This window comes from Sinocyclocheilus anshuiensis, unplaced genomic scaffold (genome assembly GCF_001515605.1).
Source record: "Sinocyclocheilus anshuiensis isolate Anshui unplaced genomic scaffold, SAMN03320099.WGS_v1.1 scaffold1053, whole genome shotgun sequence".
Taxonomy (NCBI): Eukaryota; Metazoa; Chordata; class Actinopteri; order Cypriniformes; family Cyprinidae; genus Sinocyclocheilus; species Sinocyclocheilus anshuiensis.
This window is the reverse complement of record NW_015555711.1, coordinates 575,616-599,773: the sequence shown is the minus strand read 5'-3', so window position 1 is coordinate 599,773 and position 24,158 is coordinate 575,616. Positions and strand designations below refer to the sequence as shown.

Genomic DNA, 24,158 nt, shown 5'->3' with positions numbered 1-24,158 from the left:
GTCATATAAAACTTTCCGTAATAAAACACAAGCATAGGCATGTATTTACTAATGCTGGAAGCTCGTACTCACATGTTTACTGTGATGTTGTCGATGGTCAAGCTGTTCTTTAAGCCATTGAGACTTTGAGCGCTATCAGAGTCAGACGGACTTTCTGAAGTCCTGTTAACAGCCGTGGAAATGACCGATGGAAATCACGAACTGGATTAAAAAGATGCCCGCGAATGGTAAAGCAACACAGTCCTCAGGCAACGCCACAGAGAGTTATTTAGGAAAAATAATCCACCTCTTGTTTTCCGCAGCGCCCACATGAGAAAACTGATTTAAAAGGACTCTCTCAATAACAAGTATAGTAATATCCACTTACATTTTACACAATACAGTATTCATTTTTAATAGATTTAGGTTTAGGAAAGCTTCATGATCGATAAAGCAACAATTTGTATATTTATGCAAATAACTAATGACAGACTTTCACGTTAAACATTGTCTGGTTATGTGAATACAGCTCACAAAATTATTTTTATTGGTAACTTATTTCAACCAGGTTTTTCCAAGCCAGATTTAGAGACCCCCAGAATAAAAAAAGCTAGATTTTGTCAGCAACACTTTATAATCACTTTATTTAAACTCATAAAAATGTATCCATTATATAATGCCTATAAGATCATTAAAATTTAATGAAGTATAACATTTTTGACAGTACACAGTACAAAGCCCTGGGTTAAAACCCTGTCTCTTAACTAAACACCAGACAGAATGCTAACAAAACGTATCCGCCACTAAATATGTATTTATGTGTCTAGTCGCTGTACTCATAACAGTATACATACATACATATATATATATAGAGAGCGAGAGAGAGAGAGAGAGAGATATAGATATAGATAGATATATAGATAGCCTAATTTTACTCAGGTGATCTATCAAACATAATTTTTCTTATGAAATGTACAGGACTATTGGGAGAAGACAGTCAAACATATGACGTGAAACAAATATGTGATTCAGTGGTATGATATGAATCAAAGCTCAGGGTCAGCTAAAGCCACTGATCCAAACACAAAACAGGATTACTCCACAGAAATGAACATGTCCTGCCTAACACTAACAGACACAGGAAGGATGATGCAGAGACAGAAAAGCCAATAGACACAACTTTAAAGGTGCAATATATAATGCTGAAACAAACCTGAAATTCAGAAATATGCATTAGTACCATAAAAATGAGGACTGATATACGTTTCATTGTAATATGTCCCACTGTTGGAACTTTTTTCTACATTCTCTATCGCCCCCTCTTGTACTACAGATGTAATACACAAAAAACTGAGGCTGTTTCTGCATATAAATAAAACAAAACAGTAACGTTTGCATTCCATATCAAAGGTTTAATGTGTTCATATATGTTTTTTACATAATATAAAAAATATGATGTTAGGCACTTCAGAGTTTAAATGTAACTACAGTTTGAAAAGTTTGGGGTCGGTAAGATTTTTCTTTGATTGTCTTTGAAAGAAGCCTCATGCTTCTTAAGTCTGCAAAGATCTATAAATCAGTAATATTGTGAAATAACATTACAATTTAAAACAACTATTTTCTATTTTAATATTAAATGAACATTAAGTGTGAATTAAGTGAATTTTCAGCAGCCTTTCAGGATTCTTTGATGAATAGTTCTTATAAATCTTTTGACATTTTAAATGTCTTTACTGTCACTTTCGTCAATTTAAGCATCCTTGCTGAATAAAAGTGTTCATTTCTTTAATCTTACTGACCCCAAACCTTTGAACAGTAGTGCGTCTTTGGCCACTAGGCTACACAACAGTTGGTCTGCAGTTCATTTAGTACAGTGGTTCTCAAATTGTGGTCTGTTTTGTTGATTGGCTTGTAAAAACAAACAAACAAAAAAAACATTACAAATATAAAAGAAAACACCAATATTGAGTTAATTAAAATTAATCAAATTAATAAACTGACTGTTAACATTAAATTAACAACATAACTGACGGTTCTGTCAGTGGATGTAAGCATTTGTTTCCATTTCTTAGCTAGCAAACAGTCAGCTAGTTGCTAGTTTCAATAAAATATGAACAAAACAGCAGTTTAGAAAAAAAAAAAACGGGTGAAAAAATGTAGGAACAAAATGGTGACTCAAGTCAGGAACAGTGAAAAGGACATCAAATTAGACTTCTGGTATTAGATGGTCCATTTTTCAGCCCTCCGACACCTGAAAAATGTTGAGAACCACTGATTTAGCAGGACGACAATAAGACCTAGTACTTTACTCTGAAGTTTGTCATCAACTTCATAACAATTAAGTAGTGAAGCTGCTGATTTGTAATGAAATAGCAATTTGGGTTGTAATGGATCAATATATGAATCACACGGAGGGTGATTGAGAACATAAATTGAAGTCTGATTTCAGGCTTTTGTCTGTTATTTACAGTTCCTACTGACAGTTGTTGTAGCCCATGACTTTTAATCGGATATATTCTCTGACTTCTGTAACGTTTTTCTCCAGATCCGCCAATTCATCCCGCTGCTGCTGCATTTTCTGCTCGTTCTTGTTGAATTTTCTCTCCAATTCTTCAAAGGAGGGACACAGAAAAACAAGAAGATGAGAAAAGAGCCAAACAAAGTCAAATATCTCAAAATATTCACATTTGTTACTGTGTTTAATAACAAAAATGACAGCATAAATAACACTTGGCTCATAGGTTCATTTGAGCATAAAATTTCAGTGCTTTGCTTTAGTAAATGTTTAATGCATTTGGACATACTTCTGAGGGTTTCCATGCCTGTGGTGGCTTTCTTCAGCAGTTCCTCTGCTTCTTTCTTCATCTCTATAGCTTTCTGGCTAATGTTACCTTCTCCTGTCCCTCCCACAGAGTCCACCTTCGCTTTCAGCTCATTATACAGATTCTCTGCATTTACCAGTTCCTTTTAAACACAAACATGCACAAAAAAAAAAAAAAGTTAATGGAAGAGGCTCTAAAATATAGCTAGACGTGCACACACACACACACACACACACACACACACACACCTCTTGCAGTCCAGCAGCCTCTTGAGTTGCATTGTCGGACTGAGCTTTGGCATCTTTTGCCATCTCCCTGTTCTGCTCCGTTTTATTTTTCAATAAATCCACTCCATGTGACAAATTGGCCAGTCGCATCATCACACCCATGAGGTTGCTGTCTAAATTTAAGAGTTTGTTGTCAACCTGTTCAGGAAAGAGACAGAAGCAGATTAATTCAGATCTTAGACTATGATTCGATATCAATTCAATAATGCTACAAAGAATCACGAGAAAAGTATGATGGTTTCCACAAAAAAATTTAAGCAGCGCAACTGTTTTCAACACTGATAATAATAATAATAATAATAATAAAGGCTTACCATAGTAGTGATGTTCTGGGCATTCTTGAGATTTTCTAGGGCTGTGGTCATTTCCTTCTCAGCTTTTTTTATGGCACTCTGAGAGGTTTCAAGTGCTTCTTTAGTTTTATTGATATTATCGCTCACCCCTTCAGCTTGAGCCCTGTGCAAACACAAAACCACACACACATACAATGTAATTTACTATAATGTGGATTTCTGTGTAAAATAGTGAGCAATGTTCTCTCTCACTTACTTTGCATCTTGAGCTCTCTTAAGCAGATCCTTGACTTTGGCCAGTTGCTCTGAGGTGTGATTGAACACTCCCTCCACGTTGGTGAGGTTGGCGATGTTAGCTTTGATCTGCTCGACGATGTTGAGTATTACGGTCCTGTTGACTGGCAAGGAGATTGCCAAAACCTGCTGGGCCACTTTTTCAATGCTTTCTGGATCTGCTCCCTCCTCTGAATATAGCAGTTTTAGTATTAAGAAAAAGGCTTTTTATTGTTTTCAAAAATGACAATTAGGCATTTATGATAATTAAACATGTTAAAATGACAGTTCGTGCAGAAATGTCAATTTATCATTTATTCACCCTTATGTTAATATTACAATTTTTATGATTTTCATTTTTTCTTTTTTGTTCCTCAGACAAAGTAAAGTATTGGATACATACTACTGTTGCCATACGGTTTTATGGACTACACTACTGTCGGTAAGAGTTTTTTAAGAAATTAATTCTTTTATTCAGTAAGGATACATTATTTATTTTGAATACACGCCCTCCAGCGGCGAAAATTACATATTGTGAATTTAAATTTATCAAAAGTGACAGCAAAGAAAATTTGACAGTAAACTAAAATTTCTATTTCAAATAAATGCTGCTCTTTTGAACTTTCTATTCATCAAGGAAGCCTAAAAAAATGTGTCACGGTTTCCTTAAAATAATTAAGCAGCACATCTGTTTTCATAGATAATAATAGGAAATTTATTTTTTAGCAGCAAATCAGCATATTAGAATGATTTCTGAAGGATCCTGTGACACTGAAGACTGCAGTAATGAAAATTCAGCTGCTGAAAATTCAGCTTTGACATCACAGGAATAAATGCCATTTTAAAATATATTTAAATAGAAAAGAGACATTTTAAATTGTAAAATACTTGACAATATTATTGTTTTACTGCATTTTTGATCAAATAAATGCAACCTAGGTGAGAAAAATATTTTCCAAACTTATGAAAGGTAGTATACATTTATGGTATTGTATGGAATTTCGAACAGCATAAAGGCCCGCTCAAACCAAGAACGATAACTATAAAGATAACTATAAGATAGCGAATGATATCATCTGTTTATTCTAAGTGCACACTCGTCTGCCGCTTTAAATTCTCAAGCTCGTTACAGCAGGATTGATTCTGCTTGGGTGTCAATGTTTTTATCGTTCATTAGCTGGAAAAAATTTGTTTTGAAAGTGATTCCAACTATATCGTTTCTCTGCGCCTTTATCATTATAGTTATGGTGTGGACTCTGCTATTCTTTAATACTGAAAATGAATTTTAGAACTATATCGTTATCGTTCTTGGTGTGAACGGGCCTTAAGGGTGAGGAAATTTTCATTTTTGGCTGAACTATCCCCTAGACGCCTCTGCATTTCACACAACGCAACCACAACCCCTTACCATTCAAAAAATCTCTAATCTTCTGAATGAAGTCTTTAAGCATCTTGTTGGAGTTCTCAAAGAGTTCTTTCTTGCCCTGGGCTTTATCAAGAGTGTCCTTCGCTTGAGTCTTCACAGTCTGGGTGAGTGTAGCAATGTCTCGGAGCTGAGAGTAAAGCAATGATTATTCAGGCTCTTTCAAAAGCTCACATGCACTGCACATGCTCAAACAGACACCCGTTTACCTTTTTAGCAATGGTTTGTAGCTCCTTACTGGTAGTGGTCAGGTTCTTATGAACATCATCAGCATTGTCCAGGGCCTTCAATGAGGCACCAACAGTTCCTTTACATCCTTTCCCTCCACACTTCAGCACACCATCGCTATCACGGCAGCCAGCTCCTCCACAGGGGCTATCTGGACAGCTACTATTAGCACTAGCATTGCCATGGCCACCACATACCTTAAAGCATAAGAAAAACAAGAATGCGTCACTGATAAAGATTCATGACGCTCCCTTCCAGGTCTCAAGCCAAAGATTTGCCCAAAGTCTCTACCCTGTTGTTGAGGTGCTGGAGTTTTCGGTCGATCTCATGAGTTTTTTCGTCCAGTTCAGACAAAGATTTATTATTGGCGGTGACTGTACGCATGAAGCTGTCCTTTCTTTCTTTCAGCAGAGCTTCGGTACGGTTACGTGTGTCTTCAGACTGTTCCACAGGACTCTGGGGTCCGTATACGGAGGCATTACAGCGCTGCTCTGAATTCAATGAAATCTGGTAGTACTTGCGAACGTTTTCAAACTGCTCTGTAAAACAAAAACGACAAAAGACATTAACAGCTTAAATGTTTTTAACAAAAATGTGGTGAATGTGAATGAAAAGGTGATTTTCCTGCTGATTTTTTCTTGGAAATTGTAAGAGTGTCATTTGCAATCCATTTTACTTTTCGAATGTCACATGTGACATAGGAAAACAGGACACACAACAAAAAATACTTTTATTTTTATTGATTGGATGGTGAAAAGTAGATTTTACATATGAAAATGGAATGCAAGTTTGTTTGCTAAATAATACTCAAATAGTTATTTGGCTATTAGTTCATATTTTACAATAGTCCATTCCAAATATCTTTTAGAAAGGTTTTTCTTTTTTTCAGCTGATGAACGATATAATAATAGCCAATCAGAATTCACCTTACTTAAAAAAGCTCAAGTATTTAAAGCGGCAGATGACAAACTGGCAGCGCGAGCTTATGATAAACAGAACATTATCATCTGTTGATGTTTTCAATATAGTTATCGTTGATGGTGTGAACTGGCCTTAAAGGAAAGTCATTTTAGACAAGGAATTTTGATTAAAAGATTACAAACTAATCAAGTATTTGAGCATTTTTTTATTTGGTTAATTTTGGATGTTGAATTTAATAAATGTTGTTACATCCCTGGGATGTATATATTTATTTTTGAGTGTGTTTTTCCCACCCCTTTGGGTATGGTTATGTTTCCCTGTGTATGTGTTTTCTTCTCTCTCTCTCTCTCTCTCTCTCTGCTTGCTTGGCAGTAGCAAATTGCCCACAGGTGGTGCTTGTCAGAGAATGTGCTGCAGAGAGGCAAACCACACAAAAGAGCAGAAGAAACACTGAGTACGTTTACATGGACAACAATACTCTGATTTTAATAATAGCTTCAACACCACCGTCGTCTGTTTGCACGTATAGCATGACATATAATTAACTGCACTTGAAGCTTTCGTAAAATTTAAAATGAAACACCCAAAACTGTATATGGCATCATAACGAAGACGAACTATATGTTTATACGTGAAATTCCAGAGGGGATGTCGGATGGCATCGCGTGGTGACGTAATGACGCGTGCCATTAATCGAACTATGTACTATAACATGCAAAACGGGAACATGAAAGGAATATTCTAAAATCAACTCATGTAAACACCTTAATCATAATATTGTCTTATTTAGAATAAGGTAAATAATTAGATTACTGATGTCCATGTAAACGTAGTCAGTGTGGAGTGAGGTTCACTCCTCCCGTGCTCCAGACTTGTGTTGGGTGTTGTTTATTAAGTCTGTTGAGTGTGGCGCAAACTTTGAACATTTCTTCATGGAATAACTTTTGATTGTTATAGTGTATGCCTGTTGTCCAGCAGTGTTGTGCTGATACTATACAGGTAGTGTGACTACTTTAACTTAGTTTCTTTGTTAAGGTATTAGAAAGGTATTGTAATTTTTGTTTGTTTGTTTGCTTTATGATTAAATTGGAAGCTGTAGGGAGAGGGTGCCATTTTATTTTGTACTCACTGTTTATCCCTGTTTCTGGTTAGGGAGGGAGTTGAGGAAAGCTTTTGTTGTTGATTTATTTTCTTTTACCTGGATAGATTATTTAGTACTCCTCCTGCAAGTTAGCTGCTGTTTTGTTTGTTGTTTTGGCCAGGCCTTCTCCTGAAGACATTTATTGCTTCCACGTTTCTTGCTGATTTAAATAAATTGTCTAAGTTTACCTAAACCAAGTGGTTGTCTTGCATTTCTGGGGCAGAGGACTGGAGTGATTCCTCCACGTTTTATTTTTCGTTCATTACTTTTTTTTTTATAAGCTTAAGTTAACCTGTTACTCCCAACCCTAGACTGGGAAAGTGGAAGGTAACAATGTCATATCTTATATTTTTTTAACTGAAAAAAAATACTACTTTACCTGCCAATCCAGCAGTATGGTAGTTCTCGAACTCTCTGTGCAGTCGGTGAAGCGTATTGTTCAAGTCTTTCAGTTCTTTCTCCAGTGCAGTTAGGTTTCGTTTCAGAGCATTGTCAAGGTTTGCCGTCACATTCAGCTCCCAACTCACGCCCATCAGACGCCCATCAGTCAAAGCTATCTCCGCTCTGAAAATATGTCCATTTAAATGGAAACAAAAATTACAATTATCTTCATGTAACGTGAAACCAAAGTCCAAAATTATACTCGCAAAATGCCAATGCAACTAACAATTTATGTTCGGTGCATAATAAAATAGCGTTTGCAAAATAATACATAGTTTAAATTGAACTGCAAGATTGATAATGCAACCTTTGTTAATGCAAGCGACATAAATGATTTTTAGGCCCTGTCTGCAAGCTTTACTAAAGTAAAAATACATTTACAGTGCCGCCCACTGTGTGCAAGCTTTACCTCAAGTCATCAATGGCCTGGCTTATTAAGTTATAGATTCCCTCTCGGTCTCCATTTCGAATCAGGTCTTGAACATGTTCGAGCTTCTTCTCCAGTTCACGTATGCGGCTATCGTTGACTCCGGGAACCTCACCCTTTTCCAGGATCATGGCAATGACATCCTTGATGTGGGTCAGATCTCGGCCGATTTGGCACACAGCATCATCCCATAGCTGGAAGCAGGGATGACAGGGAACGCACTTGGGGAAGTTTCCGGTAAAGCTGCGGGCGCACTCGTCACAGCGACGTCCTGAAGCCTCCTCCTTACACACACACGCTCCTGTTACGCGGTCACACTGAGCCATCTCGGACCCCAGAGGGTGGCAGGTACACTCTGATCAGAGAGAGATAAAGGAATAATGAGATGACACAGAGAAGAAACAGGAGTAAGTGTACTACTCACCTTCACACTGCACTCTGGGATCACCCCAGTGAAACGCCTCACATTCACTGCACTGTCGCCCTCCAAAACCTGGCTGACAATGACACTGGCCACTGAACTACAAGTAAGTACAGAGGCAGAAGAAGAAAATTATTAAGCCAGAAAAACTTTCAAATCCATGTCCCTCTTCAGACATAAATAAATAAATAAATAAATGAGATTAATTAATTATAAATAAAAAAATAAATGTCATCTGAAGCATCTTTGATCGTAATGTAAGTCTAAAATGTCTGATACAACTGTTTAAGGTAATAAATATTTAGGTATCTATTCTAGTTTGTCTTTTTAATTTACATTTTTTTTTTAATTTTGCAAGAAACACTATCATTCAAAAGTTTGGTGTCATAATATTTTGAAAGAAGTATCTTATGCTCATCAATGATGCATTTATTTGATTGAAAACAGTAAAAATAATAAATATTATTACAATTTAAAATAACAATTTATATTTTAATACATTTAAAAAGTAATTTATTCCTGTGATGTCAAAGCTGAATTTTCTGCATCCATTACTATAGTTTTCATTGTGACAGGATCCTTCAGAAATAATTCTAATATGCTGATTTGGTGCTCAAGAAACTTTTATTATTATCTATAATGAAGACTGCTTAATATTCTTTTGGAAACTCTGACCATATTTCCAGCTTTTCAAGACTATCTGAAGAACAGAAAGTTCAAAAGAACAGCATTTATTTGAAATAGAAATCTTTTGAAACATAATACATCCTTGCTGAATAAAAATGTTAATATATTTAAAAAATCTTTCGGACCCTTTTGAACTTTTGTAGCATATATATTGGCAATAAAAAAAAGTAAAGTACATATACTTTTATCATTGTTTATTTTTGCTATGCCTCCTTGTTTTGTCCTTTATTGCATTTTGTTTTTATCGTCTTGTACTTTATTGTATATTCTTTATATTTATTGTCTCTGTAATTTATCGTCTGTTCCCCTTCTACCCTGTCGTTCTCGTGAGGAGATAACAAAAGAAACATGTCATTTATATAAATAAGCTTAGTAGCATTAAATGTTTTTGCATGTTTATGCATGACAATAAACAGTTGCCATGTACATTTCATCACATTTGGGGGTTTGACTACCCCTGTTGTAATGTATAGTCACTTTACCTCAACCTATGTATTTATTATTATAGAAAGTTTTATGTTGAGGTTTCAATCTTGAGAGACTAACCCTGATAAAATACAGATGTAATGATGAAGAAAGATACTGTATGCCACAGGACATACCATGTTGCAGTGGGTGCTGAGGGAATTTGGTTGGGCACATTCGCAGAGTTCACATCCAAAGTCTGAGCCGAAGTTCCAGTGGTTGGGGGTGCACTGGTCACAGTTGTGGCCAATGATGTTTGGCTTGCAGGGGCATTGGCCAGTCCGTTTATCACAGTGACACACTCCATCAGTACAGTAGTCATCTACAGTGCCTGCAGTTACACAAGTACAGCCTGCAGGACGAGACAGAGTGCAGAATTACACATAAATGTATAAATTCACTTCCAATTCATTGTAAATGCAATTATGTTTTGAAGCTTTAGAGTCACTGTACTTACGCCTACAGTCCTGAGCGAGTGCATTTCCATAATAACCTGGTTTACACTCAGAACAAGAGTGGCCGTCTGTGTTATACAGGCACCTGAGGCATTGGCCGGTTCGTGGGTCACATGACTCTGGGTCCTGGGGGTCAATGTTCCCGTTGCATTGGCACGGCCAGCACGTCCCGCCAGGCTGCTCAGGATCCCCATAGTACCCAGGGGCGCAGCGATCACAGCGAGGACCTGAGAGAGGACACTGTCAGTAAACCTACTTAATGAGAATTATAGACTATTGATTTTGAGACACTATTTTACCTGCATATCCTTCACCACACTGGCAGAGGATCTGGTTGGAGGCATAGTCTGTGTGACAGGAAGCTCCATTGGAGTGTCCGCTGTCAGGGTGTCCTGGACATGGACAGGGGTGACAGTGCTCGCCGGAACCCAATATTGGGTTACCATAGAAACCGTTTACACACCTAAAGTAAGAAAGGACAGAATAATAGATACACATCTTTAGAGAATAATATCTTATTCATTTTATTTCTAATTAATTACTTTAAGTCTTGTCTCACTACACTTATTACACGGCAGCCTATGGATACATGCATATTAGCATAATACCACATATTAATTCTTATTTATTAAACAATATTTTATGCAGTATTTTGTTAATTTTTTGTATTTAAAAGATTACATTTTTACTGTTTTACTTTTATTTTTTTTACTCTTTTTTTGAAAGTCTCTTACAGTATATATGCTCACCAAGGCTGCAATTATTTCATAAGAAAAACACAGTAAAACAGTAATATTGTGAAATATTGATTTAAAATAATTGTTTGAAATAACTATTATCTATTTGAATGTGTTTTAAAATATAATTTATTTCTATGGCAAAGCTGAAATTTCTACATCCATTACTCCAGTCTTCAGTGTCACATGATCCTTCAGAAATCATTATAATATGCTGATTTGCTGCTCAAGAAACATTTCTTATGTGGAAACCATGATGCATTTTTTGTCATGGTTAAATTATAAAAAACATTTATCTGAAATAGTGCAAAAATGTAAAAGCCTTTACTGTCATTTTTGGTCAAGTTAATGCATCCTTGCAGAATAAAATCAACAAATCTTACACTACCATTCAAACATTTGAAGTCAGTATCTAATATAGAAATATCTATATTTATTAATGAATTTACTTTAATAATTTTTCATATTTGATATACAGATTGTGACAGCTTCACCCTCCTTTGCATGGCATGCATCACTTTGACTTTAATCAGTGACTCAAATGTAATTTGTCAACATTGATTTAGTCAGTGTATTGACCTCATTAAGCAGTCTCTCACCTCTCACACAACTGTCCAGCTGTGTAGTCTCGGCACTCATAGCAGGCACCTGTTTCAGGGTCACAGCTCTCCGCATGGCCGTTACACTGGCACTGTCTACAGTTTGGAAATCCCCACTGACCAGGCTGGCATTCAGAGCACTGGCGGCCAGTCGCCCCATGCCGGCACAGACACTGGCCCGTCACGGGGTCACACTGATGCCCTACAGAGCCCTGAGAGTGGCAGTCACATACTGTTGCAGGCAGAGAAAAGGGAGTGAGGAACAATGAGATATGTGTCAAATTTAATTAAAATCTTTAACTAACGTTTGTGAAAAAATAAACAGTTACGATATAAAAAAACAAAGACGGCCCTATTCATTTAAATATCAATTAAAATGCTTATTCTCCTCTGACTCTTACCAGTGCAGCCATATGGCCCAAATCCGTACGTCCCCGGTGCACACTGATCACATTTACGGCCAATAACATTGGGTTTACAGTGGCATTGACCTCCGACTTTGTCACACTCGGCACTCAGTGAACCCTGAGGGTCACATTGACATGCTGCAGAAATAAAAAGTTCAAACTATTATCAAGCCATTCGTAAGAATCTAAACAATAGCATGAGATTGATCTGAATAAAAAATAAAATGATGTGTTGTGATGTGACTGTTGTTCTGACAGGACATTGTGGAGGGATCTTCAGCTTTGACCTCATCACTGTTTGACTCACCCAGGGCACCGTTATACATGATCGCAGAGATGCTGCAGATGAGTGTAGTGCACAGCTCGGCCAGCGCAGGCATTGGCAAGGTCATGAAGGAATCCAAACACATGTACAATTCCATCTCCTGGCGTCGACTCTCATCTGGGGCGTCATCACCCTGGAAACCTGGGAGCTCATCATACCTGGGTATAAGTACAAGCTGTGGGGAGAGAGAGAAAGAGTAAGCATTTGTCATTATTAGATCAACAGAAGTCTCAACAATTATGTAATTGCACCAGCAGGGGGCAGTGCTTGTTTTAACTGTGGTTAGGAAATTGCAACACATGCTTTCCTCGTTTTAACAAGGGATAGTTCACCCAAAAATGAAAATTCTGTCATTAATTACTCATTATTTAGTTATGGGCAACGTTAAAATGTTACAGTTGAACCACTGATGGACTGTTTTGACGCTAGGAGAATACTTTTTGTGTGCAAAAAAAAAAAAAAACATTGAAGAAATTGTTGAATAAAGTAGTTATTTTTGTTTTCTTTCCACACAAAAACGTAATCCCATAGCTTCAAAACATTACAATTGAACCACTGATGTCACATGGACTATTTTAATGATGTCCTTACTATCTTTCTAGGCTGAACATGGTAGGACCCTTGCTGTCTAGTATGCAGGGTCAGAAAGCTCTCGGATTTCATCAAAAATATCTTTATTTGTTAGATGAATGAAGGGTTTGGAACGACATGAGGGTGAGTAATTAATGACAATTTTCTTTGTTGGGTGAACTATCCCTTTAAGCTTTTAATAATATGTAAAAATGACTGATAATGGTAAATGAGAGAGGATCCTTACTGAGTCTATCAGGGTGAAGGCAGTGAGATGTCGGTGAGACACGGCATGACGCTGGAAACGGATGGACACCACATACTGGTTGTTTGGCTCAAAACAAAAGGGCCTTGGCATTTCAACATACCTGTCAAGTGTTACAGACCATTATTAACAATATTCATTAACAGTCGAATCATGCATATTTCTTTCCCTTTACTCTACAAATCAATTAAAAATGTCTAAACATATACAATGAGGTCCAAAGATCTGATGGGATCCAATAAAAATCTTAAATTTAATGTCTAATTAACATCCTAAATAACGTTTTAGGACTTAAAAAATATAATACAAAGAAATGTTATGGCATAACAAAACACTGTGACCTATTTCAGAAGATCATAATCTTATAAAACTTTTCCAATTGAAATAAAAACACTTTTTGAAGATGTACACACTTCCATTCAGAAATTTGTTTTAATGCTTATCCAAGACTGATTTACTTGATCGAAAAAGAAAGAAATAAAGTCTCTTACATATGCTCACCAAGGCTGCAATTATTTAATAAGAAAAATACAGCAAAAACAGTAATATTGTAAAATATTTTTGTGATTTAAAATAACTATTATCTATTTGAATGTAATTTGAATATGTTTTAAAATGTAATTTATTTCTGTGATGGCAAAGCTGAATTTTCAGCATCATTACGTCAGTCTTCATTGTCACATGATCCTCCAGATCATATTCTAATAACTCTACCATTCTAATAAAAACCTTAATATTTTTTTGGGAAAAAATAATTAAATACTAATAAAATAAATGAATGTCTTACTGACCCCAAACTTTTGAATGGTAGTGTATATCACAGAAATAGGAAAGTACCATGTGAGATACGATTAGTATTTTTATTCACAAACTACCAGTATATTTCACCAGCTTTAATTGGGTGGAGCACATACAGCTGCTTCCTTTCCCTATGTTAACAACATTCATTGACTCAAATCCCTTTCCAGCACCAGACAGCCACCCTTATTTAGTTTCCCTCAGTTAGACAGCAGCTCCACCAGCCTGACAATGCCTGTGAAGTCTTATCTCCTGGCTGGGTTTTATTTTCCCATCGAAAGACTTAGACTGGTAATATATCCAGACTGAACTTCCTGAACTCACCTGACTCCCTGTCTCCTTTCATTTTCTCAGATTGCAATGGCACCCAACAACTCACCCCTTGCGGGTAACGATCAAAACAACTGCCGTGGAACTCTGTTTCCCATTAAGTGAGGGTGGGCTAAACAAGCTTTAAAATAGTACTTTGTACATAATACGCAATAATACATAAGTCTACACTACACTAAATATGAATGGAGTGCTTACAAAGAAATATCAATGCGTAATTGCAACCCAAAACAAAGCATTCCTGATATGTCAGGTAAACACGGACACACACAGACATAAACACAATGATATTACCTCCTGTGGTGGGACATTGTGACTGTGTATATCTGCTCTGTGGGCAGCATGTTTCCACAGCGGAGACTTGTGGGTAAATCCAGGGACGTGATGCTCACTAGAGCCTCCCAGTCCTCTGTGGACTGTATACAAACAAAAAAGAACAGACAAAATGATTAATAATATCATTAACTTTAAATCAAAGATGAGATTTTGGGATATTTTATTAAATAAATACACTACAATTTGTTTTTAGAAATTTAGGGGAAAAAAACCTTGTATGTTTGTCCAGTACAAATATTTCTTTAATCAAAATACATTTACCTGAAAACAAAATAAAAAAATAAAAAAAAAAACTTCAAAATGTATCAACATTAAGTGAGTTTATGCTTAAAACAAGAAAAAAAATCTGTCAATGAGGTAAGAAAAAAACAGATTAATCTTTGAATTATTTTTCTGACCTCACTGCCAGATATTTTTTTCTTGTTTTAAGCTTAAACTCACTTAATTTTGATACATTTTGCAGAAAAACAAAACTTTATATGATGTAATTTTCCTTCTTTATTGTATTAACTGTATAGATTTAAGAATGTTTATATTGGAAAATGAGACAAAAATACTAAGTAAATACTAAAATACTAAGTAAAAAATACTAAGGAAGAAAACAATTTTTCAGTGTTTAAGGACATTTACACCAGTTTAAACTTATTTGTGTTTTGATCCGTGGTAGCTGGTTTCTGGTCTAAGCTGGTTCCAGATGGTGATTACTTACTTAGTATGACTAGCTGGTTGCTGTTTGTAGGCTGGTCTAAGATGACCTACCAGCTACCATGTTTTGAAACAATCTATCAAGTGTTTCAGACCACACACCTCTGACTCATATCTGATCATAATGTCATATTCCATAGCGTAAGGGATGTTGCTGATTGTGAACTCGAGGCCAGCGCCGTCTTTAACCCGAGCGAAGCCCGGCCCGGTCCATGTGACCATCTGACCCGGTTGTCTCTCTCTATGCACTGTGCTTACACTGGGCTGAAAACAGATTCACAGATTCATATTAAACTAGATACAGCAGTGTAGCATAGTTGGCTGATGAAGGCGGAGGTGGAGTTATCTGCAACTTACAGTTTGCTGCAACTGTCGGATGCGTCTCAGTGCTGCCCTCTGCTGTTGGGCAATGTGCCGGCGATGATGACGACGGTTTCTTCTCAGCTGATTGTTGAGATGCTGCACACAGTCAGTCTCAGCCTGAGGCCTTGGGTTGCCCTAAAACACAGACACACAAACTATATAATATTCATGAGATTACATTTATATATACTGTATAGCATAAATTGCAGAGTATGGCTATGTCCAGAATGGCATATCCCCATACTCTCAAATTAATCTTCTAGTATGCAGTGTGTATACTATGTATACAACTGCTCCATTATGAATTATATATACTCTGCACACAGTAAGCACATTTTCAATGTAATGCAGTCTTGGTGAGGATAAGAGTCTTTTTTCAACACCATTAAAAACATTCTTACCAACCCCAAACGTTTGAACACAACATGACACCCATTCTGAAAAAAAGGTGAGTGAGGTGACAGGCAGAGAAAGTGTGAACTGGAATGATGATGGTGAAGACTGTGTGAACCAGACAGTGCTGTTGTGTGTTTATATGTGTGGTGGGCATTAATAACTCTCTCTGACAGGCTGGCATCTCTTCTGCTCTCTGATCTTATTCTGGGTCACTTCAGCTGTGGAGTATTCTGTAGTTCGTCTGTGTGTTTGTTTGTGTATGCCACAGTGTGCCTGCACAACCAGCACTGCCTGAGGGGGGTACAGTGAACTATCCTGGAAAAACCTCATTAAATTATAATGAAAAAACTGCCATTGTGAAAAGAAAAATGTATTTAAAATATTAATATATTTTTAAAAGATTCATTTTCTTTAACCACTGAATTTTTAACCAAAGCTATCACCAAACCTGAGTGTGACTCAGAGGATATGATGGTATCAGATAGGCATGCCACTCTGATTGTTTTGTCACACAGAGCAGTGGAATTGAAGGTACCTGAGGGTTAAACTCACATGAATGTAAACTCAAAGTAGACATTTTTACATTTTACACATTACATCAGCGTTTATAGACCAGCTGAACCATAAAATTGGGGAATTCTTTCACAGGTATGCACATATTAATCTCTCAATCTATGTGCCTGATCCTGTTTCCATGACCCATGATACCAGTATCACCCCCAAGAGCAGAACAGACACCTATTCATAACAACAGGAAGATTTATAGCAGTACCCTGATAATATGACATGAACTCTGCGTAGTTTAGGCTGCCAAAAGGAAGAATAATACATAGTTAAAATGGATGGTGGATTTTAGAAATGTGATCTCCGTGCAATTGAGCATTACTCACTGGAAGAGTAGGATCATCAGGGGAGCGACCTATAGCTTCCTCTGCTTCATACTTATTATAATCCAGAGAAGCACAGAAAAATGCAGGCTGCGCTTCAGAGCACTGCCGACTAATCAGATGAGGCCGACAGTCACACTGACCGTTGTCCATCCTGCATCTGAAGATGAAAGAGAACAGAGTTTAGAGAAAATTGTCATAGATATCTATGTCAAAATGCTTCAAATGAAGAGTTTAATGATTTGTTTTCATAATGAAATCAGTTCATATTCTGTGGAAGCCCTCAACTTTTTCCTCTGTTTTTTAAAAATATTTTTACTAACATATATATTGTTAAAATTGTATTTATTAGACATTATTTTTATTTTTTAAAAGGAAAAAATATTTATAGGGGGAAAAAAATACATAGAAAAAAACATCTGGAAAATAGATTCAAAATGTTCATTATTTTCACCTTGCAGTTGGGCACTTCCATTCAGTTCAGTCAATTCTCTAAACAAATTAAAGAGTTCCTGACTTCAGTACCCATCCCAGTCAAATCCCAAAAGAATGCAGGACTTTAATCTTGGCATATCAAAACTACACCCAGATACCAGACACTTCCTTATTGCTAATCAAGGGTAAATACACATTTAAATGCAACATAGTTACTGACATCAGTAACTCACCTGTTGCTGGTTGCTCCACCAAAGTCACAATCGCAGGGTCTGCAACCAGCCAGATCATTACTGAGTCCCCAGTATTCAGGCTGTACACAAACACATTCATACAGGCATTTTCTGAATTTTCAATATTAAAACTGCAAACATTTTTGTGATGGTTATTGTTTAAGGAGAGAGTGAAGTCGTACCAGGCACTGATCGCAGTAGCGGCCGGTTACGTATCTCTTACAGGAGCAGTCACCACTGATGTGATCACACGGAGCCCCAATCATAGTGATGCCACGGGGGTCACAGTTACATGCTGCCAATGACATACACATCAGCACAATAAATGTCACATACAGAGGCCCCTGGGTGAGCATTGAACTTTATAGAGCCCCAAATTTTTTAATTGTTTAAAATTTGGACAGTTTCAAATGTTAGTGGAACACGTTCATGATGAACTTGAGAAGAGCTGACTTTACATCCACTAAACACACACAATCTCTTACGCTGGCATCCTAGTGGGATGTCAGGACTGAGTCCATAGTGTCCCTCTTTGCAGTAGTCGCAGCGCTGACCCTTGACGTTCTGCTTACAGCGACACTGACCGCCAATCATACCCAGATCCAGATCAGTATGACTGTCACAAAGTCCTCCCTCCACAGATCCCACCGGGTCACAGTCACAAGCTGCACACACACACAGAAAAAAACATGAACAACAGGCAGGAGAAAACCACGCACAAAAAAGAGACTCCATTGGAAATGAACAACTTACGGATACATGCTGCCGGGTCTCTGATGTCTTTAGTTGGATCCTGATAGTAAAAATGTTTACAGGTTTCACAGTTGCGGCCCATGGTGTTGTGGAGACAGTTGTCACACACACCTCCACTGATGTTCCCCGTAGCCAGATACACCGCCATGTCAAAATGACACTGGTTGGAGTGACCGTTACAGTTGCATTCTGTAGAAGTGAAGACTTGTTTGCCATTTGTATTTGTATTGAGCTTCTTCACGCGTGTGTACAGTATCTTACCCCTGCATGTATGTGCGTTATCAGTCTCGGCGGGCCTCCAGGGTGCATCATGGTAGAAATCTCTACAGCGCTCACAGTTTAATCCCACAGTGTTGTGCTTACACACGCAACGTCCATGAATCTGTCCGATCAAAAAGATGGGATGTATTAAATAGTGTGCTCCATTCACAATCAAACAATAATCAAGCTGTTATTTGAAATCAGTTTGACCGATACCCACCATGCCCGGATCCCTGGAGGTCACTCCGGGTACTGGTGCGCACTCTGACGCGTGACCGTAGCAGAAGCAGCTGCCGCGCACAACCAGCTCATACAGTGCATAGTAATATTTCTGCAGCACGTCCGGACGCCGGTCAAGAAGGTTATCACCCAGAGTGCGCAGTTTAGTGAAGTTTATCCGGAGATTAGTGATCCGCAACAAATCTGAGGGAAGATTGTTAACAAACTGTGTGATTGGCAGCTGCATTATATGCAGTGCTGTAGACACAAAATGAACACTCACTACAGTAAATGAGAGTAAAATTGGCTTTAGCAAGTAAATAACTCACAAGTTGGCCATTAAAAGAAAAGTAAACCCAAAAATGTAAGTTTTCTAAAACTTTACTTACCCTCAGGCTATCCAAGATGTAGATGAGTTTGTTTCTTCATTGGAAAAAATCTGGAGAAACTTGCTCACCAATGGATCCACTGCAGTGAATGGGTGCCGTCAGAATGAGAGTCCAAACGGCTGCAAAACATCACAATAATCCACAAGTAATCCACGACTTCAGTCCATCAATTAATGTCTTGTGAAGTGAAAAGCTGTGTTTGTAAGAAACAAATCTATCATTAAGAAGTTAACTTCAAACAAGTCTTCTATCTATAATATTGTTTTTTTTTTTCGGTAAAAAATGTCAGGAGAGAAATATGGACAGATCAAGCACGGTTTACACGAAAACCATCCAAAACTGTTCTAAACAAATATGTCGGTGAAGTTTGATGTCAGAGGACAATAGGGGAAGGACTTTTTCACAGGAGGAAGCATTATCATGGATTATTTAATCATATTTTAGCTAGAAGTGTCGGTTTAATGTTAAAACACCATAACAATGGATTTTTCATACGAACACACAGCTTTTCACTTCACAAGACATTAATTGACGGACTGGATTCTTGTTGATTATTGTGATGTTTTTTATCAGCGTTTTGGACTCACATTCTGAGGGATCACTGTATTCACTCCATTGGCGAGCAATTTAATGCTAAATTGCTCCAAATCTGTTCTGATGAAGAAATAAACTCATCCACATCTTGGGTGGTCTGAGGGTGAGTAATAATCCCATTTAGATGAGGAGAAATATATTTGAATAAAAAATATTACACAACAGTTACATGGTAAAAGATTTGTTACATTTCACTAACCCTGAATGTCAAGACTGTATGGGTCTTTGACATGGATCGCAGGATCAAGCACTTTGTAGATGACCTAAAAATAATATTAATACAATCATATAGTGGGACTGTGGGTGAATGCTACATTCAAAAGTAACAATAAAAAACAGATTAAAACATATCCTTATTAAAATAGCCTCAGCACACACTCACCTCTCCTTCAGTGGACGGCTCAATGTCAGAGTAGCGCTCCTCACAGATGACCTCATCAATAAACCGCAGCGAGTGGGCAGGAATCCAGGGGAAAGTCTTGGTGCAGTTGTAGGCAAAGTAGCGATATGGCCTCCATGTACGGCCAAAATCAGAAGAACGCTCAATTATCATAGCAGCAGGCCTAAACGTCTGTGGAGATGCAAACAGAAGGTTAAATTCTTTAGCAGTGAGGAAGGTGGTTCACTTTTACTGACATATATACTTATCTATTATTGAAATATATTGCTGTGCTTATGGATATCCATTTATACTGTATACATACTTTAAACTTCATGATGAAATGAGTAAAATGGAACTCTGCCTCAAGATTCTGTCTAATACTGACATTCTCCTCTCCTGCACACAAACAGACAAAAGAAAACTGAAGGTCATTATCTACAACACTGATTCTAGTGGTACGCAGAGGAATCACTGAATTAAATATAAATGAATGTTAAGTTGGCTAAATGACGCCTGTTTTAATTTTTTGATCAAGTACTGTACATTTTTTACTTTACATTTAAAGTCCCCCTGTAGTCAAAAATGTTGTCTCTTAAAACTCATCTTTGGTCATCAAAATTACATATTTAAATGTTTTTTATTGTGAAAATCATTTTCTCATGCCTTAAAATAGCTTGAATGTAACTCTACACCCTTGCCTCATTTACTATACGCGGATCTATGAATATGCAAAGTAGCCCCGCCTCCACTCCACGGATAATGACTGATAGAACTAAGTTTTTACTTGCGGACAACTACAGTGGATACTGTAACATTTGTTACAGTTGCTTACTTGACGATGTTGTGTCCTCAAAATGCCTTGAAAACTGGAATGCAGCCAAGTTTGTGATTCCAATTCGCGCCCGCAAGCATATGCGAGTGAAGTGTGGCCGCCAATGCGGGAGAGGTGGGACTGACTCCGGGCAACTTTTACACTGTTATAAGTTAGCGGTTCTAAATACAAATAAATAAGCGCTAACAGCACATGCCATCGTGAAAATAGTGAAAAATATCAACAGCTAGCGAAACATCTATAGAAAAATATACCGGATTAACCTGGCTGCCTTCTCACTAGACCCCTGCTTTACAGCACAGTTAATGATATGCTAATGAAAGGATCCCTTGACATGATTGGTTATTGATTTTTGTGACGTAGCAAAAAAGGTGTACCATTACTCAGCAATGGTGTTGATTAATGGATTAGCACATGGTTTGTCTAAAAGCATATTAAAAACACCACATAGACAAATAAACAACAAAAAAATGTGATTTTCATTACAGGGGAACTTTAAGTACAGTACAGTTTTTTTTTTTTTTACTTTTTAAGTACAGTGCAGTTTTTATTTAATTTTTAGGTACAGTACATTTTAATTTAATAGTTCAAGTTTTTTTTATTTACCTGTATGTAAGCACAGTGCAGTGTTAATGTTCAAACTATCTTTACAATGTTTAAAGTGGCCGACAATAATAAATATTCTTATAAGGAATAAAACTGCCTCGTTTTTGAACTGTGCATAGCTGTAGCTGAATAATTAGGCCTAGTACGCTACTGTATTTTAATGTTGGTCATTATGGTGGTACTTGGAGAGCCAAATATTTTCTGAGGTGGTACTTGGTGTAAAAAGTTTGAGAACCACTGATCTACAATATTCAGTGGAATCAATCTTCAGTATTCAGTGGAACTAATACAGTCATTTTTTTCATAACAAATTACTGAATAAAAATGATATTTTTATGAATTTCATACATTTTAGGTAGACTAATTATTTCCTATGTCATACATTTTCTTTGTTATAATTTGGTGTGGGCCACAAACCTAAGACCACCAGTGAAAATGTTTTCATTCTTTGTTAAAGTTTTTGTTTTATCAAATACTACCGGTAATATACACTAATTAACAGTAGGGTAGACCAATTAACATCATAAAAATACTAATAAAAATTATTAGAAAAAATGTTTTTAAAACACTTGTCTTTACATGTATTATCTTTATGACACTTGTCGTCATGTATTAAATTAGAAAAAAAAACGGACTAAATAAATAAATATACAAATTATTCATCACAAATTATTTTAAATAAAAAAAATCAACATGATTTCATATCTTTTAGGTAGTAGAATTACTTATGTTATACATTCAATTTGAATATGCAGTAATTCTAATTAGCATTAATGTGTATTAATAATAATTAATTTGAAGAATCATTCATTTTAACTTTACTTATCATGCATTAAATTCAAACAAACAAACAAACAATAAATAAATAAATACATACAATTTTACATTTTTCATTACAAAGTACTGAGTGAAAAACTTATTTGGAAAATTAACATGACCATTTTCTCATGTTTCCAAAATCCTAAAACTTAAAGGTGGGGTATGCATTTTTAGGCAAGAAATAGGACCCGTGTAAATTTCGGACTCAAGGAGCGGAAGGCCTGTGATCGGATGCCGAGGTTTCTTCTCGATAGGTGAGTAACACTGTGTTTACACCGGACACGACAGTTGTTGCGCCGCGCCGCGCCGCAACAGCTAAAGTCTGTCTAGTACACCGGACGTGACAAAGCGACCATTGAAAATCATTTGAAATTTGTGTCAATATGTCATGAATAGAACGCAGCAGCAGTTTTCTGTCGGGGATTTGTCATGTCGTGCCGCATCCAGTGTAGACCATAGATATGTATATATATCTATGGTGTAGACAGCATCACTGATTATAATGAGTTCTATAGTATATACCTCTATAGTATTTTGTTGCGCCGCACCGCTCACGTCCGGTGTAGACACGGTGTAACATTGGTTTTGCTTTGTTTCACAGAACTAATCGTTGCCTGGTTTGCGTACGTATGTGTGGGGCGGAGCTATCAAAATAGGGGCGAGACCCTTTTGGGGTAGGGGCGTGTTTGTTTTGGTGATTTGATATATCAACACTGGCTACCAGAAATCACTTACCCCACCTTTAAGTTCAAAATAAATGTAAATGTAAACGTAAAGAATAAAATAAAAATGTGACTTTTAATGCGTTCTCAAAACACAACCCTCACGCACCATTTACAGATTGCCACCAGGTGAGTTCTCCTCTGCTGTCTCTCTGGTAGATGACATTCTCTACCCTGTGGCTGTTGTCGTGATGATAGGCATCATACGGCATCTGAGAGTCACACTTAAAGCACTTATTTAAATCCTGCACAAAGACATAAGAAAGAAACAGTGAGAAAAAAATGTTCATTCAGCAAAAACACTCAGCAACAGCAGTTCAGTCTGACAGGAGCCTCTCCACACCTTTTTTCAGGTACATTTTCAATTGTAACGACTTAAACCAGCATGGCTCGCAGCTCAGGTAGCTGCCAAGACATACAAAAATCTGGGTCATAGCCTGAGCAAAATATTCCCTCAGAATGGGGGGCAAGTTCCATGCCAACCTGGAAACAGAGGAGGAGAAGGGATGATGGGCCTAGGGATAGGAGAAGGAGAGAATGGGCCTTCTGGATTCAGGTCAGAACATGAGCGTTAGCGTGGACGAACGCCAGAGCACTTTGTCTAAGCCAAGTTGTTGTCATGAGCAACAAAACCTCCAGCAGTGGCCAGGCTAAACCGACTGAGACACGTGTATTTCTTCAGCTATCTTGAAAAGGTCACATCGACGACCAGGGGAAGCTCAGTATCTATTTCAGATCTTTACAAGCTCTGCAGGACACTTATATCAGCACTTCTACAATATTGTGCTTACCACACTCTAGACACATGCTTACTCGGGTAGTTTTGAGTGTGAGCTGCCAACAATAGGATTAGAAGTGATCAACTGGATTATCAACTACAGGAATGCTATGCTGGGGCCCTGCAAAAAACACATTTCTAATTCCTCTAGCGC

At 37.2% G+C, this 24,158-nt stretch overlaps 2 protein-coding genes across 3 annotated transcripts in view; both read right to left on the bottom strand.

Annotated features, from left to right (window-relative positions):
- LOC107672036 (laminin subunit beta-2-like) overlaps window positions 1-214 on the bottom strand; it is a 51,840-nt gene extending 51,626 nt beyond the window's left edge. The window contains exon 1 of the mRNA XM_016465113.1: window positions 73-214. The gene's annotated coding sequence lies outside the window, so the exon portion shown is untranslated. The remainder of the gene's footprint in view (window positions 1-72) is intronic.
- A 1,544-nt stretch (window positions 215-1,758) lies between these two features.
- LOC107672045 (laminin subunit beta-2-like) overlaps window positions 1,759-24,158 on the bottom strand; it is a 45,144-nt gene continuing 22,744 nt past the window's right edge. Inside the window, exons 1-32 of one of the 2 annotated variants that reach the window (XM_016465130.1) lie at window positions 23,336-23,470; window positions 20,570-20,643; window positions 20,248-20,436; window positions 20,065-20,128; window positions 18,884-19,086; window positions 18,664-18,784; window positions 18,403-18,591; window positions 18,135-18,314; window positions 17,832-17,944; window positions 17,650-17,729; window positions 16,985-17,141; window positions 15,693-15,833; window positions 15,438-15,599; window positions 14,589-14,710; window positions 13,149-13,269; window positions 12,314-12,506; window positions 12,001-12,144; window positions 11,600-11,831; window positions 10,563-10,726; window positions 10,266-10,490; window positions 9,946-10,160; window positions 8,660-8,756; window positions 8,218-8,590; window positions 7,747-7,931; window positions 5,597-5,844; window positions 5,287-5,502; window positions 5,063-5,207; window positions 3,638-3,845; window positions 3,403-3,544; window positions 3,050-3,226; window positions 2,784-2,943; window positions 1,759-2,589 (exon numbers count right to left, since the gene is read on the bottom strand). In XM_016465130.1, the coding sequence (XP_016320616.1) occupies window positions 2,453-2,589; window positions 2,784-2,943; window positions 3,050-3,226; window positions 3,403-3,544; window positions 3,638-3,845; window positions 5,063-5,207; window positions 5,287-5,502; window positions 5,597-5,844; window positions 7,747-7,931; window positions 8,218-8,590; window positions 8,660-8,756; window positions 9,946-10,160; window positions 10,266-10,490; window positions 10,563-10,726; window positions 11,600-11,831; window positions 12,001-12,144; window positions 12,314-12,506; window positions 13,149-13,269; window positions 14,589-14,710; window positions 15,438-15,599; window positions 15,693-15,833; window positions 16,985-17,141; window positions 17,650-17,729; window positions 17,832-17,944; window positions 18,135-18,314; window positions 18,403-18,591; window positions 18,664-18,784; window positions 18,884-19,086; window positions 20,065-20,128; window positions 20,248-20,436; window positions 20,570-20,643; window positions 23,336-23,438 (5,280 nt within the window). In that variant the 5' untranslated portion in view covers window positions 23,439-23,470 and the 3' untranslated portion in view covers window positions 1,759-2,452. Of the gene's footprint in view, window positions 2,590-2,783; window positions 2,944-3,049; window positions 3,227-3,402; window positions 3,545-3,637; window positions 3,846-5,062; window positions 5,208-5,286; window positions 5,503-5,596; window positions 5,845-7,746; window positions 7,932-8,217; window positions 8,591-8,659; window positions 8,757-9,945; window positions 10,161-10,265; window positions 10,491-10,562; window positions 10,727-11,599; window positions 11,832-12,000; window positions 12,145-12,313; window positions 12,507-13,148; window positions 13,270-14,588; window positions 14,711-15,437; window positions 15,600-15,692; window positions 15,834-16,984; window positions 17,142-17,649; window positions 17,730-17,831; window positions 17,945-18,134; window positions 18,315-18,402; window positions 18,592-18,663; window positions 18,785-18,883; window positions 19,087-20,064; window positions 20,129-20,247; window positions 20,437-20,569; window positions 20,644-23,335; window positions 23,471-24,158 lie in introns of those variants that run through there. The other variant, XM_016465131.1, reaches the window with a different exon arrangement.